Source organism: Mobula birostris, chromosome 5, assembly GCF_030028105.1.
Source record: "Mobula birostris isolate sMobBir1 chromosome 5, sMobBir1.hap1, whole genome shotgun sequence".
In the NCBI taxonomy this organism is placed as follows: Eukaryota; Metazoa; Chordata; class Chondrichthyes; order Myliobatiformes; family Myliobatidae; genus Mobula; species Mobula birostris.
In genome coordinates, this window is record NC_092374.1 from 83,904,033 (window position 1) to 83,925,774 (window position 21,742).

The 21,742-nt window shown below is 48.1% G+C and overlaps 1 protein-coding gene across 1 annotated transcript in view; it reads left to right on the plus strand.

Moving 5' to 3' along the window:
* Positions 1-5,864, plus strand: part of LOC140198365 (polyunsaturated fatty acid 5-lipoxygenase-like) — a 53,063-nt gene extending 47,199 nt beyond the window's left edge. The window contains 4 exon segments of the mRNA XM_072259462.1: positions 2,705-2,775; positions 3,578-3,623; positions 3,626-3,747; positions 5,685-5,864. Coding sequence (XP_072115563.1) covers positions 2,705-2,775; positions 3,578-3,623; positions 3,626-3,747; positions 5,685-5,864 — 419 coding nt within the window.
* Positions 5,865-21,742: the final 15,878 nt, after the last annotated feature.

The following is a 21,742-nucleotide window of genomic DNA, read 5'->3' on the forward strand; positions in this document are numbered from 1 at the left end:
TAGCCTAATCACGGGACAATTTACAAAGACCAATTAAGCTATTAACCGGTACGCCTTTGGAGAGTGGCAGGAAACTGGAGCACTCGGAAACCCACGGGGTCAGCGGAAGCATGAACAAAGTCCTTTCAGGCAGGGGCGGGAATTGAACCTGGGTCACCACACTCTAAGCTGTTGTGCTGACCACTACACTACCATGCTGCCCCTATGCTGAGCATGCCTCAGGGTTGTATTCACCCTCCCTTTAATATGATACTCCAAAATATCACAGGTGCAGCCAGTTTAAAATTCACATAATTAACTAAATGGAGACCCATTTTTGAAAACCTGTGGGCAGTCAAGGTGTTTCAATTGATTGTAGTAAAAATGCACCTGTATCTGGAAGGTCCAGTGGCTGGTGAGTCAGAGTCCGGGCAAAAATTACACTATAAAGACAAAAGAACTCTCCAAACGACTCTGCCAAAAAGTTATTGAAAAGCACAAATCGGAAGATGGATACCAGAAAATTTCCAAGTCACTGAATATCCCTTGGCGTACATTTAAGTCGATCATCAAGAAATGGAAAGAATATGGTACAGCTGTAAATCTGCCTCGAGCAGGTTGTCCTCAAAAACTGAGTGACTGTAATAGAAGGGGACTGGTGAGGGAGGCCACCATGAGACCTGTGACAACTCTGGAGGAGTTACAAGCTTCAGTGGCTGAGATGGGAGAGACTGTGCACACAATAACTGTTGCCTGGGTACTTCATGCTTCACCAGTCACAGCTTTAGATAGATAGATAGATAGATAGATAGATATACTTTATTAATCCTGAGGGGATTATGGGAGAGTGACAAAGAGAAAGCCACTTTTGAAAAAAAAAACTCACATGAAATCTCAGTTCGAGTTTGCCAGAAGGCATGTGGGAGACTCTGAAGTCAGCTGGAAGAAGGTTCTATAGTCCAATGAACCCAAAATTGAGCTTTTTGGCCATCAGACTAAACACTGCACATCATCAAAAACACACCATCCCTACCGTGAAGCATGGTGGTGGCTGCATCATACTGTGGGGATGTTTCACTACAGCAGACCCTGGAAGGCTTGTGAAGGTAGAGGGTAAAATGAATGCAGCAAAATACAGCAAAATCCTGGAGGAAAATCTGATGCAGTCTGCAAGAGAACTGCGACTTTGGAGAAGATTTGTTTTCTAGCAAGACAATGACCCCAAGCATAAAACCAAAGCTACACAGGAATGGCTTATAAACAACAAAATTAACGTTCTGGAGTGGCCAAGTCAGAGTCCAGACCTCAATCCAATTGAGAATATGTGGCTGGATTGAAAAGGGTTGTTCATTCACAATCCCCATGCAATCTGACAGAGCTTGAGCAGTTTTGTACAGAAGAATGGTGAAAAATTGCAGTGTCCAGATGTGCAGAGCTGATAGAGACCTATCCACACAGACTCAAGGCTGTAATTGCTGCCAAAGGTGCATCTATTAAATACTGACTTGAAGGAGGTGAATACTTATGCAATCAATTATTTTGTGTTTATATTCTAATTAATTTTGATCATTTTGTAGAGACCTATTTTCACTTTGACACAGAAGAGTCTTTTTCTGTTGATCAGTGTCAAATAAAGCCAAATTAAATCCACTGTGATTCAATGTTGTAAAACAATAAAGCATGAAAACTTCCAAGGGGCTGAATACTTTTTATAGACACTGTAAATAAATAGCAATAATAATAAGCAGAAAACAACAAGATAACTGAGTCCTTAAGTGAGTGTAGTTATCCCCTTTTGTTCAAGAGCCTGATGGTTGAGGGGTAGTAACTGTTCCTGAACCTGGTGGTGCAAGTCCTGAGGCTCCTGTACCTTCTACCTGATGGCAGCAGTGAGAAAAGAGCATGGCCAGGGTGATGGGGGTCTTTGATGATGGATGCTGCTTTCTTACGGCGACATTTCATGTAGATGTGCTCAATGGCTGGGAGGGCTTTATCCGTGATGCACTGGGCCGAATCCACTACCTTTTGTAGGATTTTCCACTCATTGGCATTGGTATTCCCATACCAGGCTGTAACACAGCCAGTCAGCACACTTTCCACCACACATCTATAGAAGTTTGCCAAGATTTTCGATGACGTGCTGAATCTCCGCAGATTCCTGAGGAGGTAGAGGTGCTCTCGTGCTTTCTTCACAATAATATTTATATGACGGGTCCACGATAAGTCCTCTGAGAGAGTGACACCCAGGAACTTAAACTTACTGACCCTCTCCACTTCTGATCCTCCGATGAGTACTGGCACATGGACCTCTGGTTTCCCTCTCCTGCAGTCTACAGTCAGTTCCTTAGTCTTATTGACATTGAGTGAGAGGCTGTGGTTATTACACCACTCAGCCAAATTTTCAATCTCCCTCCAGTACTGAGGGAGATTTGGGATTGAGCGGAAAGTTGGGAATCTTTGATCAGCTGTGAGACAGGGAAAGGCCAGGGAGCTGAGTGTTTTCCCACTTCCTACTGCCTCATGGTGGTGACAGGGAGGGGAGAGTTATTATGGTGTACAGGGATGGTGGGATTTTCTTGCAGTGGTGGGACACTTCTCTCTCTGCTTCTGGGTTCCTCTTCCCACTGGGAATGGTGGCAGGGAACAGCCTGGATTCAGACAGCCGACTTTCAATGTGGGTCTTATTTGTTCTTAGGGATCTTGACTGAATTCTGTTCCCGTTCAGAACTCTCCAAATTCCTCACCATGGTCGTCTTCACCTGCACTGTCCAACATGCTGCTGTGAATAATCCACAGGTAGCTGACGCCCCACCGGTGAGGCAGTGTTGAGGGGGTGGGGGGAAGAGAGGAGGCATTGAGGGCTGAGGAGGGTCAGATTGAGGAGGTGTTGAATGAGTGGTGAGGGACTGATAAGGAGTTTTGAGGAGGTGAGGGACTGGTGAGAAGGTGTTGAGGGACTGAGGATGGAGAGGTGAGGGACCAATGAGAAAGTCTTGAGGAGGAAGAGGTGAGAGATGGTGAGGCGGTGTTCAGGGATTGGGGAGGGACCAATGACGAGGTGTTGAGGAGGGAGAGGTGAAGGATGGTGAGGAGGGGTTGGGGAAGGGTAGGTGAAGGATGGTGAGAAGATGTTGAGGGAGTGGGAAAGGAAAGGTGAGAGACCAGTGAGGAAATGTTGAGGGAATGAGAGGCGAGAATGGTGAGGTGCTGTTGAGGGGTTGGAGAGGGAGAGGTGAGAGACCGGTGTGGAGGCGTTGAGGAGGTGAGGGACCGGTGTGGAGGTGTTGACGAGGACCTGGTAATTCAGTAGGGAGGGGTGGTGACAGGATGAAGAGAGGGAAGTGAAAGGTGGAGAGAGGGAAGTAAGAGGGAAGTGAGGGAGAAGTGAGAGATTGAGGAGAGGGAGGTGAGAGGGTGGGGAGAGGGAAGTGAGGGGAAGTGAGAGGTTGAGAAGAAGGAAGTGAGGGGAAGTGAGGTTGGGAAGAGGGAAGTGAGGAGGAAGTGAGAGGGTGGGGAGAGGGAAGCTCCCATCCTGGAATTGATGCTGAACCAATCTACTTCCCCTCTGCCCTCACACCGGACCCATGTTGCTCGACAGTTCGACTGGGAAGCCTGGGTACCCAACTCACCCTGTACCATGAGAAGACCCCTCCTACGGCCAAGGGCTCGGTGACGATGGAGTACATCATGGCCTCTCTGCCTGACATCTCACAGTCTAGTCTCCAGATGTCCATCAAATGGGTCCTCAGCCAGAGGCTGGCTGGAATGGTAAAAGATTATCCGAATCGGATCCACTTTCAAAGAGAGATTCCCATTCTGCTCGAGGCTGATCCTCAGGTCCCATTGGCTGTACCCTGGGATCCAGGTTTTGTCCGCTCGGGAGGCATTGAGTAAAAGGTCATCTGGCTTAGAGGGACAAGAGGTGATCTACCCAAGACTCTAAAGGGACAAACTTCTAAGAGGCTGCTTCTGCTGGTCCAAGACCAGAACCAGGGCCAGTAGGCTCAGCATGAGTGGTTGCCCGTTTACCCCGGAGCCGAGGAGTCCCCTGACTCCAAGGATTTGGAATTCAGAGAGATTCTGTTCAAGGCCAAAGGCACTGAATCGTTGGATGCCAAGAGGGATATCCAGAATGATCTGGAGAGGGGCTAAGGCATTGAGTCAGCCGTGACACTGGATACTGGTACAGGCTCCAGAGGAGCTGGAAAGCCTGGTCTCGCTCAACCTTGGTGAATTTTGGTGATTTCAATAGGAATCTTGGTTGTCAAGAACCAAGGGCTGGTTTATGTGCTATGTGGCTCTATGACTCTACAGTCAATACTGTCATTGGTGATCCTTTCGATAAAGTATTCCCATTCTCTCCCAGAATTCCTGCAGATGGCAGGTTTCCTGGCCCCACTCTGAGGGGCATTTTTCTGTAGTCTGCATTCCAGCAGACTGGTTCTGTCTTAAACGGCCTAAATTCAGTTCTACAACTGTGATGGTGAGATTCAATCTCAGCTCTGAGGGGTTGTTGGGTCCAGAGAATGAGACGGGTGACCTTAAACCACTGTGTCCCATGCCTAACACCACTGTTCTCACACTTCGGTGGCTAAAGCGACATCCGCTCCCTCCCTCACACTACGGCCTTTCAGCAACACACGCAAAACACTGGAGGGACCCAGCAGATCAGGCATAAGCATCTCAGATTGAGGCTCTTCATCAGGACTGGAAAGGAAGGCGGCCAGAAACCAGAATTAAAATAAAACATCTGGGGGGAGTTGTGGGGGAGGAGTACAAGATAGGTGAGAGCAGGTGGGAGGAGGAGGAGTTGATGTGAGGATTGAAGATGATAGATGGAAGAGGTAAAGGGCTGAAGAAGAAGGAATCTGATAGGAGAGGACGGTGGAGTATGGAATAAAGTGAAGGAGGTGGGGGGGTCAGAGGGAGGTGAGGGGTAGGTAATAAGGGGAGGGAAGGGGAAGAGAAGGAGCATCAGAATGAGGGAAAAGAAAAAGGTTTGTGGTAGCGAGGGGGAACAGAGAGGGAGTGGAATATAAAATCAAGGGTGTAATGTTGGGGCTTTATAGAGAACTGGTGAGGCCTCACCTGGGGTATTGTCAGCAGTTCTGGCCACTTATCTAAGTGCTGACATTGGAGAGGGTTCAAAGGAGGTTCACGATGAGCGTTTGATGGCTCTGGGCCTGTACCAGAATACTGGAATTCAGAAGAATGAGGGGTGATCTCATTGAAACCTATCGAAAGGCTGGAGGACACCGCCTCAGACTAGAGGGACATCCTTTTAGAATGGAGGTGAGGAGGAATTTCTTTGGTCTGAGAGTGGTGAATCTGTGGAATTCTTTGCCAAAGGCAGCTGTGGAGGCCAAGTCATTGGGTATATTTAAGGTAAAAGTTGATAGATTCTTGATCAGTCAGGGCATAGAGGGATACGAGGAGAAGGCAGGAGACTGGAGCTGAGAGGGAAATGGATCAGCCATGATGAAATGGCAGAGCAGACTTGATGGGCCAAATAGCTTAATTCTGCTCCTATATCTTGTAGTCTTGTGGTCTTATGGGCAGACTCACAGGTGGCGTATTGCCTCACCTGGAAGCATCATGCATGGTGGTGAGGAAGGAGGTCCAGCACTTGTCACAGTCATGGAGTAAGTGCCAAGAGGGAAATCGGTGGCCAAGGGCGTCACGGCCCTTCTATTGTTTGTGTGCAGATTCCCCTGGGTAACTACGTGGAGGGATTCTTCACCGAGGAGCAAGTGAAGGGGATCATCCGAGAATTCCAGGAGGAGCTGAAGGAGATTGATCACGCCGTCCAAGATCGGAATGAGGGGTGGGTCCTCAAATATGACTACCTGCAGCCGGTCAATATCGAGAACAGCATCACCATCTGACCAACCGGGTGGTCAGGCTTGAGGGTGCATGGTCATTGTCTGCCTAATCCTGAACGGAAGGCTTCTGGCCACCGTAAGATTCTCATAGAGGCAACACAGCAGCAAAACAGTCCATTCAGCACTTCAAGAATCTGCTGACCATCAACTCAAGTCTCCAGAGCAACGTTTTATATGTCTCACTCTCTCCCTCACCACACCCTACCCACACACTGTCCACCACTCCTTCCCATCTCATTAACTTCTCTACACTCTCCACCCCACTCCCACAATTCCCAGCCTCCCAACTTTCCCTAGACTCTTTCCTGCAAATCCTAGCCTCCCAACTTTGCCAGATCCTGCTCTTCCACCATCAGCATCTGTGCTTTCACCTGCCAAAGCCATAGTCACTGGAGGCCCCTGAATACTTCTCCCACGTCCCAACTCCCTCTGACAGAATGGCTGCACTGAAGGAATCCCTGTCTGTCAGGCAAGCTGGGAATCTGCCTCCCTCGGAGAGCTGTAGAAGAATTTCCTGAAATTTGTAGCAGAAGCATCCACCCCACCATAGGAGGGATGTTGAGGCTTTGGAGAAGTTGCAGAGGAGGTTTACCAGGATGCTGCCTGGTTTACAGGGCATGTGCTATCATGAGACACTGGATAAACTTGGGGTGTTTTCTCTGGAGTGTCGGAAGCTGAGGGGAGACCTGATAGAGGTTTACAAGATTATGAGGGGCACAGATAGAGTAAACAGGGAGTATCTATTTCCCAGGATAGAAATGTCTAATACCAGAGGGCATGTATTGAAGGTGTGGGTGGGGGGGGTGTTAGATGTGAGGGGTAATTTTTTTCCTCAGAGAATGGTCGTTGCCTGGGATGTGCTGCCTGGTATGGTGGTAGAGGTAAATACATTAGAGGCTTTTAAGAGATGTTCGATTAGGCACATGATTGTGAGGAAAATGCAGGGATATGGACATGGTGTGGGTAGGAGGGATTAGTGTTTGGGTGTTTTTGATTTACTTTTTAGCTGTTTCAGCACAGCATTTTGGGCCGAATTGCCTGATCGTGCGCTGTACTGTCCTATGTTCTGTGTTCTATTTCCTGAAGCTCTCCCAGAATCTTGCCCATCACTCCTCGCTCAGCTGATCACTGCGAATAGAATCTGCAGATCTTGTTTGAGGGTACGGGCTGATTCCCAGACTCCACGGGACTCCAGTACCTGCATTGGAATTCTGTCCACACCTACAGAAGTTCCCCATTGGCTCTGATGTCACTTGGATCAACTGGTTGCTGTAAATAGCGCTATTTCAATGCAAGTCTTTTCTGCACACTCTCCTCTCCTTCGCCGTGACCCTTGGGTTTCCTTTTAGCTTTCATTATCTGCGAGGTGATGTCAGATCTCGGGAGTGCTGCTGCATTAAAGGTGTGACGTCAATGAAAGTTGTCGTCATTGTTGTCTGTGGGGTGGGGGTGGGTAATGGTTGGAGATCACCCAAGATCAGCATGCGTGATCTTGTCTGGGGAGATGTCAGGAGGTCCACATCTGGGATCTGGAATTGGGAAGACAAGGAAACCCATTGCAAAGGAGCAAATTGGGAACAGCCTGGAAAGAAGAGTTCTTTCACAGACACATTCAAAGGCTGTTTGGCCCAGTGGGATGATGCTGGCCCCAATGGTGTAATTGCACAAGTTCCATTCCCTCTTGCCTTATCTCCCTAAACTACTGCAGCTTAGACCATAAGACAAAGGAGTAGAATTAGACTATTCTGCCCATCGAGTCTGCTTTGTCATTCAATCATATCTAGTCTATTTCTCCTGTCTGGCATATCAGAGAATTCCTTTGATATTCTTTTAGCCAATAACTCCCACTAAGGGCAGAGTATAAAGTTCAAAGTAAATTTATTATCAAAGTACATACATGTTACTGTGTACAACCAGAGACTCACTTTCTTGTGGTCATATTCAATAAATCTATATAATGAAAGCCATAACCCCTTTGGTTCAAGAGCCTGATGGTTGAGGAGTAGTAACCGTTCCTGAACCTGGTGGTGTGAGTCCTGAGGCTCTTGTACCTTCTACCTGATGGCAGCAGCGTGAAGAGAGCATGGCCTGGGTGGCGGGGATCCCTGATGGTGGATGCTGCTTTCTTGCAGCAACGCTTCATGTGGGTGTGTTCAGTGGTGGGGGAGGGCTTTACACCTGATGGACTGGAATTGGACCATAGCCATTACTTGTTGTAGGAGTTTCCATTCATGGGCATTGGTGTCTCCACTACACACCTATAGAAGTGTGTCAAAGTTTTAGATATCATTCCAAATTGCTGCAGACTCCTGAGGAAGCAGGGGAGGTCCTCTGAGATAACAACACCAATACTGTTGTTTAGTTCTTGCTAGTCAGTACGGAAATGATGGGCCAGATGGCCTGTTCTATGCCATATGATTCTCTCCATCAGTCTACGATGTCTTTGGGATATGGGAATAGGGTGAAACCCACTTGGAGATAAGGAGAAGGTCACACACACACACACACACACACACACACACACACAGAATAAAACTTTGGAAACACACTTGAGAATTGTGTTCAGTTCTGATCTTCTCATCGTAGGAAGGACAAATACGCTTTAGAGAGGAGCTGCCTGGATTGGAGAGCATGTCTTCTGAAGATAGGCTGAGCGAGCTGGGGCTTTTCTCTCTGTAGTGAAGGCGGGTGAGAGTTGACTTGATAGAGTTGTACAAGATGATAAGAGGCATAGATAGAGTGGACAGCCAGAGACTTTTCCCCAGGGTGGAAGTGGCGAATTCAAGGGCACATGAATTTAGGATGATTAGAGAAAAGTATAGGGGGGACGTCAGAGATAGCACTTTTTTTTACGCAGAGACTGGTGGGTGCGTGGGACGCCCTGTCAGGGGCGGTGGTAGAGACAGATACACGAGGGACATTTAAGAGACTCTTCGACAGGCACTACTTGCTGTGCCACTGGGCCACCAAATTGGACTGAGACAGGAGCTGTGGACGTTTGGAGTTCTCTTTTCCAGCGGGCACTGGGAACCCATTGGTTGGGTAGATCTAAGGTCACGGTTGGGATTTTTATTTGGGAATTGCAAGAATGGACCCATTTAAGGCTGGGGGTGGGGGTGAGGGAAGTGGTGAAGGAAATTTAAATTGGTGGTAAACACAAAATAATCTGCAGATGCTGTGATCAAAGCAACACTTTCAGTACACTGGATGAACTCAGCAAGTTGGGCAGCATCAGTTAGAAACGATGAGTCGACGTTTTGGCAGTTTTGGCAGTTTTGGCAGTTGGTCTGTGTAATCAAGTCAATCCAGATTTGAATAGATCAGCAGAAAGCCGTTGATTAGACAATCAAGATTTGAATAGCTCAGACTCAGCAGAAAGCAGCTGATTGGGCAATCGAGGTCAGGTGACCAAGCATTTTGAAAAGCTGAAACAGATAAATAGAGGGATAGCTCAAGCGGAGCGGCCAGTGAGTGAGTGGCCCAGTGAAGGAGTGGAGCTTTGAGGCTTTGACGAGAAGAGGCGGAGGACAAGCTAGCTCGCGGTTAGTTTTTACAATGTCTCCTGAGACAGTGATGTGCCTCTCATGTGAGATGTGGTAGTCTTGGGGGAACGCCCCTCTCCCACAGAATCACATCTGCCAGAAGTCCATACGGCTGGGCGATCTGGAAGACTGTGTAAGGAATCTGGAGCCGCACCTGGATAACCTTTGACTCATAAGGGAGAATGAGGCAGTCGTAGATGAGAGCTACAGGGAGGTAGTCACACCTGGGCTGTCGGAAGCAGGTTGTTGGGTGACAGTCAGAGGGGGAAAAGTGAAGGTGAGCAGACACGTAGTGCAGAGCACCCCTGTAGCCATTCCCCTGAATAATAACTTTACCGTCCTGGATACTGTTGGCGGGGACGACCGACCAGGTGTGAGCCACGGTGGCAGGGCCCCTGGCACTGAGTCTGACCCGGTGGTGCAGAAGGGTGGGACAGAGAAGAGGAGAGCTGTTGTCATTGGAGACTCTATAGTCAGGGGAGCAGACAGGAGATTTTGTGGACGTGAGAAGGACACCCGCATGGTTTGTTGCCTCCCGGGTGCCAGGGTCCGGGATGTCTCTGACTGGGTGCACGACATCCTGGTATGAGAGGGAAAGCAACCAGAAGTCGTGATACATGATGGGACCAACGACATAGGCAGGAAGAGGGATGAGGTGCTGAAGTGTGAGTTTCGGGAATTAGGCAGAAGGCTGAAGAACAGGACCTCAAGGGTGGCGTTCTCAGGATTGCTGCCAGTGCTACGTGACAGTGATGGTAAGAATTGGAGGAGATGGCAGTCGAATGTGTGGCTGAGGAGTTGGTGCAGGGAGCAAGGTTTTAGATTTTTAGATCATTGGGATCTCTTCTGGGGAAGGTGGGACCTGTACAGATTGGATGGATTGCACCTGAACTCGAGGGGGAGCAATATCCTTGCAGGTAGGTTTGCTAGCATGGTTCGGGAGGGTTTAAACTAATTTGCAAGGGGGATGGGACCTAGAGCGATAGAGCAGTGAAAGAAGTTCATGGAGTAAAGCCAGATCTAACATGCAGAGAGGCTTTGAGGGAAGAGAAGCAGAATAAACGGTGTAAAGACAGTAAGGTAGAAGGGCTGAAATGTGTGTACCTCAATGCAAGAAGCATCAGGAACAAAGGTGATGAACTGAGAGCTTGGATACATACATGGAATTATGATGTAGTGGCCATTACAGAGACTTGGCTGGCACCAGGGCAGGAATGGATTCTCAATATTCCTGGATTTCAGTGCTTTAAAAGGGATAGAGAGGGCAGAAAAAGGGGAGGAGGGGTGGCATTACTGGTCAGGGATACTATTACAGCTACAGAAAGGGTGGGTAATGTAGCAGGATCCTCTTTTGAGTCAATATGGGTGGAAGTCAGGAACTGGAAGGGAGCAGTTACTCTACTGGGGGTATTCTATAGGCCCCCTGGTAGCAGCAGAGATACAGAGGAGCAGACTGGGAGGCAGATGTTGGAAAGGTGCAAAAATAACAGGGTTGTTATCATGGGTGACTTTAACTTCCCTAATATTGATTGGCACCTGATTAGTTCCAAGGGTTTAGATGGGGCAGAATTTGTTAAGTGTGTCCAGGATGGATTCCTGTCACAGTATGTGGACAGGCCGACCAGGGGGAATGCCATACTAGATCTAGTACTAGGTAATGAACCGGGTCAGGTCACAAATCTCTCAGTGGGTGAGCATCTGGGGGACAGTGACCACCGTTCCCTGGCCTTTAGCATTATCACGGAAAAGGATAGAATCAAAGAGGACAGGAAAAATTTTAATTGGGGAAAGGCAAATTATGAGGCTATAAGGCTAGAACTTGCGGGTGTGAATTGGGATGATGTTTTTGCAGGGAAATGTACTATGGACATGTGGTCGATGTTTAGAGATCTCTTGCAGGATGTAAGGGATAAATTTGTCCTGGTGAGGAAGATAAAGAATAGTAGGGTGAAGGCCCCATGGGTGACAAGTGAGGTGGAAAATCTAGACACGAGGAAGAAGGCAGCATACATGAGGTTTAGGAAGCAAGGATCAGATGGGTCTATTGAGGAATATAGGGAAGCAAGAAAGGAGCTCAAGAAGGGGCTGAGAAGAGCAAGAAGGGGGCATGAAAAGGCCTTGGCGAGTAGGGTAAAGGAAAACCCCAAGGCATTCTTCAATTATGTGAAGAAAAAAAGGATGACAGGAGTGAAGGTAGGACCGATTAGAGATAAAGGTGGGAAGATGTGCCTGGAGGCTGTGGAAGTGAGCGAGGTCCTCAATGAATACTTCTCTTCAGTATTCACCAATGAGAGGGAACTTGATGATGGTGAGGACAATATGAGTGAGGTTGATGTTCTGGAGCATGTTGATATTAAGGGAGAGGAGGTGTTGGAGTTGTTAAAATATATTAGGACAGATAAGTCCCCGGGGCCTGACGGAATATTCCCCAGGCTGCTCCACGAGGCGAGAGAAGAGATTGCTGAGCCTCCGGCTAGGATCTTTATGTCCTCGTTGTCCACGGGAACGGTACCGGAGGATTCGAGGGAGGCGAATGGTGTTCCCTTGTTCAAAACAGGTAGTAGGGATAGTCTGGGTAATTATAGACCAGTGAGCCTTACGTTTGTGGTGGGAAAGCTGTTGGAAAAGATTCTTAGAAATAGGATCTCTGGGCATTTAGAGAATCATGGTCTGATCAGGGACAGTCAGCATGGTTTTGTGAAGGGCAGATCATGTCTAACAAGCCTGATAGAGTTCTTTGAGGAGATGACCAGGCATATAGATGAGGGTAGTGCAGTGGATGTGATCTATATGGATTTTAGTAAGGCATTTGACAAGGTTCCACACGGTAGGCTTATTCAGAAAGTTAGAAGGCACGGGATCCAGGGAAGTTTGGCCAGGTGGATTCAGAATTGGCTTGCCTGCAGAAGGTAGAGGGTGGTGGTGGAGGGAGTACATTCAGATTGGAGGATTGTGACTAGTGGTGTCCCACAAGGATCTGTTCTGGGACCTCTACTTTTCGTGATTTTTATTAACGACCTGGATGTGGGGGTAGAAGGGTGGGTTGGCAAGTTTGTAGACGACACAAAGGTTGGTGGTGTTGTAGATAGTGTAGGGGATTGTCAAAGATTGCAGAGAGACATTGATAGGATGCAGAAGTGGGCTGAGAAGTGGCAGATGGAGTTCAACCTGGAGAAGTGAGAGGTGGTACACTTTGGAAGGACAAACTCCAAGGCAGAGTACAAAGTAAATGGCAGGATACTTAGTAGTGTGGAGGAGCAGAGGGATCTTGGGATACATGTCCACAGATCCCTGAAAGTTGCCTCACAGGTGGATAGGGTAGTTAAGAAAGCTTATGGGGTCTTAGCTTTCATAAGTCGAGGGATAGAGTTTAAGAGTCGCGATGCAGCTCTATAAAACTCTGGTTAGGCCACACTTGGAATACTGTGTCCAGTTCTGGTCACCTCACTATAGGAAGGATGTGGAAGCATTGGAAAGGGTACAGAGGAGATTTACCAGGATACTGCCTGGTTTAGAAAGTATGTATTATGATCAGAGATTAAGGGAGCTAGGGCTTTACTCTTTGGAGAGAAGGAGGATGAGAGGAGACATGATAGAGGTGTACAAGATAATCAGAGGAATAGATAGAGTGGATAGCCAGCGCCTCTTCCCCAGGGCACCACTGCTCAATACAAGAGGACATGGCTTTAAGGTAAGGGGTGGGAATTTCAAGGGGGATATTAGAGGAAGGTTTTTTACTCAGAGAGTGGTTGGTGCGTGGAATGCACTGCCTGAGTCAGTGGTGGAGGCAGATACACTAGTGAAGTGTAAGAGACTACTAGACAGGTATATGGAGGAATCTAAGGTGGGGGCTTATATGGGAGGCAGGGTTTGAGGGTCGGCACAACATTGTGGGCTGAAGGGCCTGTACTGTGCTGTACTATTCTATGTTCTATGTTTCAGGCCACAACCCTTCGTCAGGACTGAAGAATGAAAAATGGGGAAGGATTTGAAGAATGCTTGAGGCTTCAGTTGAAAGACCAGTAATTTGAAAGACAAAGGGGTGGGGGAGGGGAAGCATTGATGTCATAGCCCTGAAAACAATGGGTAGTAGAAGAAGAAGGTGGAACCATGAGGGAGGTGATAGGCAGCTGGGGGAGGGGGCAGAGTGAAATAGGGATAGAGGAAGGGAGGGGGAGGGAATTACTGGAAGTTGGAGAATCTACAAGCCCACTGACTCTCATAACTACCTCGACTATACCTCTTCCCACCCCACCACATGCAAAAATGCCATTCCCTATTCCCAGTTCCTTCATCTCCGTTGCATCTGCTCCAAGGATGAGACTTTCCATTCCAGGACATCTCAAATGTCCTCTTTCTTTAAGGATCGTGGTTTCCCTTCTGCCGTCATCAATGATGCCCTCACCCGCATCTCCTCCATTTCCCGCACTTCGGCCCTCACCCCATCCTCCCGCCACCACAACAGGGACAGAGTTCCCCTTGTCCTCACCTACCACCCCACCAGCCTCCAGATCCAGCAGATTATCCTCCGCAACTTCCGCAACCTTCAACAGGACCCCATCACTAAGCACATCTTTCCCTCTCCACCCCCTCCGCTTTCCACAGGGATCGGTCCCTCCGCGACTCCCTTATCCGCACGTCCAGCCCCACTGATCTCCAACCCGGCACTTATCCCTGTAAGCGTAAGTGCTACACCTGTCCCTACACCTCATCTCTTGCCACCATTCAGGGCCCCAAACTTCCAGGTGAGGCAACACTTCACTTTTGAGTCTGTTGGGGTCATCTATTGCATCCGGTGATCCCGGAGCAGCCTCCTCTACATCGGTGAAACCCAACACAGATTGGGGGACCGCTTCATCGAGCACCTCCACTCTGTCCGCCACAACAGACAGGATCTCCCGGTAGCAACCCACTTCAACTTTGCTTCCCATTCCCATTCAGATATGTCCATACATGGCCTCCTCTACTGCCATGATGAGGCTAAACTCAGGTTGGAGGAGCAACACCTCATATACCGTCTAGGTAGTCTCCAGCCCCTTGGTATGAACATAGAATTCTCCAACTTCCGGTAATTCCCTCCCCCTCCCTTCCTCTATCCCTGTTTCACTCTACCCCCTCCCCCAGCTCCCTCATGGTTCCGCCTCCTTCTTCTACTACCCATTGTTTTCAGGGCTATGATGTCATTCTTCCCCTCCCCCACCCCTTTGTCTTTCAAATTACTGGTCTTTCAACTGAAGCTACAAGCATTCTTCAAATCCTTCCCCATCTTTCATTCTTCAGTCCTGACGAAGGGTTACGGCCCGAAACGTCGACTCATTGTTTCTAACTGATGCTGCCTGACCTGCTGAGTTCATCCAGCGTACTGAAAGTGTTGTTTAAATTGGTGGTGATTGCCATTATCAGCTCCGAGGCTCAGCAGGCAGGGGTGGGGTGGAGGGATGGTATAAGACATTCCATACTGACCTTTAAGGGCACGGGCAGACATTTCAAAGATTTAAAGAATACTTATTATCAAAGTATGTATATGTAAGGAGTTTCTTCTTTTATGTTACTGCGTATGTTAATCAAAATGGCTTCTTTGTTATGTTAATCTTTTATGTTACTGCATATGTTAATCAAAATGGCTTCTTTGTTATGTTAAATGTTGAGAAGGTTCTCTCACTACAGTTTGTTTGGGTTATTTTATTGATAAGAGAATGAATGAACAAATGGGTGTCCATGTTATTCTTTCTTGGGGTGATATGCTGCCTCATATGGCTGGGAAACGGGGGATTTGGTGGGGAGTTGGAGGAGAGACCGGGAGTAAGACAGACGTGCTGGGAGAGCTCTGGTCCACCACTTCGGGTGGTCTGAGCTGCGAGTCGAGGGGGTCAGAGTGGGTCGCAGGGGGAAGAAAGAGGGTCCTGAGCTCCAACTGTGTGCACAAAGAAATTGAACTTTGATAATTCTGGTGCCTTTTTCATTCCCTTTTGTATTGTACTTCTATTAATCTCATAGTCCTAGTAAGATATATAAAGTGTAATTTGTAAAATGTACATTGTGTGCTGGCTGATGATTGATGTTTGAAGCCGAATCAGGTGGTATTGCACAGCAACCAACATAACCGGGAGATAAGGCTGGGCGGAGGACGGGGTTTCCTCTAGATAAACACGAGCCAATATAGCTGAACGTTACGTATACATTACACAACCCTGAGCTTTGTTCTCCCGCAGACAGCCAGAAAACATAGAAACAGCATGGAACCCATTCAAAGAAAAACATCAAACTCCCAACGTGCAAACAAAAAAGAACAAATCATGCAAACAGCAGAAAGTGAGTGAAAAACACACAGTTTAAAACATTAAACACGGAGCAGTCTAGGAGTGTTCAGTTTAGTTCAGTTCGGTTCAATTTAGCACTGTGTTATTAGTTGATTGCAGGCCGCTGAACCACAGTCCGACCTGGCTAAAATTGCACAAAATAGAATAAAAAAAGGAGTAACTGGAAACCAGAAACACATCATAACATGAACTGCGGAGTCCAGGCCACAAGACCCAAGATTCTGGCAACGTTGAGCGAGAGGGAGAGGGAGAGGGAGACTGGTCAAAACCCAGGCATCTTCATTCTGCAGCAGCGAGAGAGCGGACAAACGCAGGCAGGTGGCGCTGAACACCTGCTCACCTTCCACTCTTGCCCTCGATGATTTCAATTTTGCTTGACACTGTGATTAGTGGGCTCGGTGAGAAACGGAGTCGACCGTGGGCTCGCGCCCCATCTCCAGGCTACACACTCGGCTCAAAACCTCACCGGGCTCTCCTTGGCTCAGCAAAACACCAGATCGCTCAATCGGTCTGAAAACACACCATCAAAGTGTGAGTCGCAGGTTCCAGTCACACGAAGATTAGTAGCAGGACCACATCTGAAGGAAGATTAAGAGAAGTAAAAGGCAGTTTGGAGCTTTGAGCAGCACCCAGTCAGAGGTAGGAAGCCAGACACCAGTCCTGTGCAGTGGTCCCTCCATACTTCACAGTGATGCAACCAGTTAGAATGCTCTCAATGGTACAAATTTACTAGAGTCTTTGGTGACATACCAAATCTCCTCAAACTCCTAATGAAATTGCCACTGTCCTGCCTGCTCTGTAACTGCATTGATTTGTTGGGTCCAGGCTAGATCCTCAGAGATGTTGACACCCAGGATCTTGAAATTGCTCACTCTCTCCACTCCTGACCCCTCAATGAGGACTGGTGTGTCCTCCCTTGGCTTACCTGTTCTGAAGTCCATAATTAATTCTTTGGTCTTACTGAGTGCAAGGTTCTTGTTGCAACACCACTCAACCAGCTGATCTACCTCACCCCTGCATGTCTTCTTGTCAGCATCTGATATTCTGCCAACAATAGTTGTGTCATTGGCAAATTTATAGAAGGCATTTGAGCTGTGCCTGGTCACACAGTCATGGGTGTAGAGAGAGTAGAGCAGTGGGCTAAGCACACACCCTTGTGGTGCACTAGTGTTGATTGTCAGAGAGGTGAAGATGTTATTGCAGTCTCCTGGTGGGGAAGTCAAGGATCTAATTGCAGAGGAAAGTACAGGGGGTGTACATTTTGGAGCTTGTTGATTAGTACTGAGGATATGATGTTGAAGCTGGAGCTGTAATCAATAAACAGCAGCCTGACGAAGGTATTGCTGTTGTCCAGGTGGCTCAAGGCCAAGTGGAGAGCCAGAGATACTGCATCCACTGTAGACCCGTTCTGGTGATAGGCAAACTGCAGTGGATCCTTTCTTCAGCAGGAGTTGATTCTGACCAGGACCAACATCTCAAGGTACTTCATCACCGTAGATGTGAGTGCTACTGCAGGATAGTCGTTAAGGCAGCTCACCTGGCTCTTCTTGGGCACTGGTATAATCGTCACCCTTTTGAAGCAGGTGGGGACCTCTGACTGCATCAGTGAGAGATTGAAGATGTCCTTGAATATGCCCATCAGTTAACTGGCACAGGTTTCCAGTGCCCACCAGGTACATCTTCAGAGTCTGACACCTTGCAAGGGTTCACCTGCTTGAAAGATGTTCCGATGTCGGCCTCCAAGACAGAGGTCACAGGGTCACCAGATGCTGAAGAGATTCACACAGGTGAAGTTCTATTCTCCCTGTAAAAGCATGCAGAAAAGGCAATGTGCTCACCCGGGAGTGAAGCATTCATGATCCTGCAGCACCAGCACTCAGGACCAGGAAGGTACGGACAAGGGGAGCGCAGGAGATCTTACAGGACTGCTTTGAATCGGTAGACTGGATTGTACTCAGTGACTCATCTTTGAGTCTGAATGAGTACGCCACCGCTGTCACCGACTTCATTGAAACCTGTGTGGATGAGTGTGTGCCTACGAGAAATTACTGTACAACCCAAATCAAAAGCCGTGGATGAACCAGGAGGTTTGTAGACTTGAGCTGTGGCATTTAAGTCTGGTGACCCGGGTCTGTACTAGAAAACCAGGTATGAAACACCGAACGACTGTGAGTGGGCTTGGAGGTGGAATTGAAGTCATGTCAGCTCTGGCAGGGTTTGCAGGCCATTTCTCCCTACAAGGTGAAAGCAACTTATGAGTGGCAGTGATGCTTCACTCCCAGATGAGCACAACACCTTCTATGCCTGCTTTGAAGGGGAGAAAGTAAAGCTGTGAGGGTCTGGTATTACACGCTCAGCCTGTGATCTCCGTCTCCGAGGCCGGCGTCAGGCTGTCTTTTCAGAAGGGTGAACCCTCACAAGACGGCAGGCCCTGACATTCTCCATGTCTCATTGCTACAGACAGAGGTCCCCACCTGCTTCAGAAGGGCAACCATCACACCAGTGCCCAAGAAGTGCAGTGTGAGCTGCCTTATCGACTATTGTCCAGTAGCACTCACATAAGACCATAAGACAAAGGAGCAGAAGTCGGCCATTCGGCCCATCGAGTCTGCTCTGCCATTTTATCATGAGCTGATCCACTCTCCCATTTAGTTCCACTACCCCGCCTTCTCACCATAACCTTTGATGCCCTGGCTACTCAGATACCTATCAATCTCTGCCTTAAATACACCCAATGACTTGGCCTCCACTGCCACCTGTAGCAACAAATTCCATAGATTCACCACCCTCTGACTAAAAAAATTTCTTCGCATTTCTGTTCTGAATGGGCGCCCTTCAATTCTTAAGTCATGCCCTCTCGTTCTAGACTCCCCCATCATGGGAAACAACTTTGCCACATCCACTCTGTCCATGCCTTTCAACATTCGAAATGTTTCTATGAGGTCCCCCCTCATTCTTCTAAACTCCAAGGAATACAGTCCAAGAGCAGACAAACGTTCCTCATATGTTAACCCTCTCATTCCTGGAATCATTCTAGTGAATCTTCTCTGTTCATCTATGGTGATGAAGTGCTTTGAGAGGCTGGTTATGGCTAGAATCAATTCCTACCTCAGAAGGGACCTGGGAACACAAACTTGATGTTGTTTATTGACTGCAGCTCAGTGTTTAACATAGTCACTCCTACAGCCCCGATCAAAAAGCCACAGAACCTGGACCTTCTGCCAAAGGGTTTTGGTCCAGGACGTTGACTGTACTCTTTCCTAGATGCTGCCTGGCTGGCTGAGTTCCTCCAGCTTTGGTCCAGAACGTTGACTGTACACTTTCCCAGATGCTGCCTGGCTGGCTGAGTTCCTCCAGCTTTGGTCCAGAACGTTGACTGTACTCTTTCCCAGATGCTGCCTGGCTGGCTGAGTTCCTCCAGCTTTGGTCCAGAACGTTGACTGTACTCTTTCCCAGATGCTGCCTGGCTGGCTGAGTTCCTCCAGCTTTGGTCCAGAACGTTGACTGTACTCTTTCCCAGATGCTGCCTGGCTGGCTGAGTTCCTCCAGCTTTGGTCCAGAACGTTGACTGTACTCTTTCCCAGATGCTGCCTGGCTGGCTGAGTTCCTCCAGCTTTGGTCCAGAACGTTGACTGTACTCTTTCCCAGATGCTGCCTGGCTGGCTGAGTTCCTCCAGCTTTGGTCCAGAACATTGACTGTACTCTTTCCCAGATGCTACCTGGCTGGCTGAGTTCCTCCAGCATTTTGTGTGCGTTGTCTGGACCTCTGCACTGCCCTCTGCAACCAGATCCTCTACTTCCTAACCGCAAAACTAATCTGTGTGGATCAGAAATAACATCTCTATGTCACTGACAATCAACACTGGTGCACTTCAAGAATGTAGGCTTAGCCCACTGCTCTACTCTCTCCACACCCATGACTGTGTGGCTAGGCACAGCTCAAATGCCATCCATAAATTTGCTGACGATGCAACCATTGTTGGCAGAATCTCAGCTGGTGACAAGGAGATGTACAGGAGTGAGATATACTAGTTAGTTGAGTGATATCACAGCAACAACCTTGCTCTTAACATCAGCAACACCAAATAACTGATTGTGGACTTCAGGAAGGGTAAGAAGAGGGAACACAAACTGATCTTCACAGAGAGATCAGAAGTGGCGAGAGTGAGCAATTTCAAGTTCCAATTTCAAGTCAATATATCTGAGGACTTAATTTGGACCCAAAATATTGATGCAGCTATAAAGAAGGCAAGATAGTGGCTATATTTTATTAGGAGGTTGAGAAGATTTGTTATGTCACCTAAAACACTCACCAATTTCTACAGGTGTACTATGGGGAGCATTCTAACTAGATGTGTCACCGTCTGGTATGGGGTGGGGGGGGGCTGCTGCACAGGGTTGAAGTAAGCTGCAGAGAGTTGTAAACTCAGTCAGCTCCATCATGGGCACTGGCCTCTGCAGTATCCAGGGCATCTTCAAGGAGCGATGCTTCAAAAAGGGGACATCCATCATTAAGGCCCCCATCACCCAGGACATACCCCCTTTCTCATTGTTACCATCAGGGGGAAGGTACAGGAGCCTGAAGACACACACTCAGTGATTCAGGAACAGCTTCTCCCCCTCTGCCATCAGATTCCCGAATGGACATTGAACCCATGAACACTACCTCACTACTTTTTTATTTCTGTTTTTATACTACTTATTTAACTACTTAATATATATATATACCTACTGTAATTCACATTTTTTTCTATATTATGATGTATTTCATTGTACTGCTGCTGCAAAGTCAACAACTCTCATGACAAGTGCTCGTGATATTAAACCTGATCCTGATTCTGTACATTTCACCTTGCAGGACCAAACCCCACCAGAGCTGACATCCATCCGATTCCGTCCCTAACATCAATCGGTATTGTTCCTTTAGCTCTTAAAGTAGCCTTCTGAAGGTCGTACCTCGACTTGTTGTACAGTTCTGCAGCACTGGACGAATGCCAGAGATCTGGCCCTCAGCAGGCTACGAATCTCCTGGTTCATGCATGGCTATTGGTTTGGGGGTGCCTGGAATGTTCTCAAAGGCACACACTCACCCACATAGGTCTTGATGAAGTTGGTGACAACTGTGGTGTATTCATTCAGATTTGAAGGTGAATCCCTGAATTTTGTCCTGCCCACCAGCTTAAAGCAGTCCTGTAGGCACAGTTCTGTCTTCCTTGACCATTTTTTCTTGGTCCTCACCACTGGCACTGCAGTCTTTAGTCGTTGCCTGTACACTAGGAGTGGAAGTACAGTCAGGTGATCAGAATTTCCAACTTGTGGGTGTGGGATGGCACGGTAAGCTTTCTTGACAGTGCTACAACAGTGGTCCAGTGCGCTGGCTCCTCTGGTTCCACAGGTGAGATGTCGGTGGTCGTTCAGAGACTTCTGCAAGCTGGCCTGGTTGAAATCCCCCACAATGATAGAGAGGGCACCACGGTGCACTGTTTTGTGCCTGCTGATCGCGTTGCTCAGCTCCTTCAGTGCCTGCCTAACGTTGGCCTGAGGTGGAAGGTACACTGCTATCAGGATGATGGCGGAAAACTCCCTTGGCAGATAAAAGTGACGACACTTGACCGCTAGATATTTCATGTCGGGAGAGCAGGATTGAGACAGATTCACCAGGTCTGTGCACCATGATGAGTTAATCCTGAAGCATACTACACCTCCTCTACCCTTAAAGGATTCAGTGGTCCTGTCTTTGCAATGGATGGTATAACCCTTAGGTTGCAGGGCTGCATATTTCCATGAACAAAATGCACTGCAGTGTCTGATGTCCCTTAGGTCTTGCAATCTTGCTCTGTGGTCTTCAAGTTTATTTTGGAGAGGCTGTGCATTCACCAGCAGGATAGTCTGGAGTGGGTGGGGGTGGAGTTGGTGGTTTAAGGGGTCTGTGTTTTGAACCTGCAGACTGGCCTGTTTTCCTCGTTTCCTTTTTCTTAATGTCGATAGCCCTCATCCACAGCACAGACTGAATGGGCCA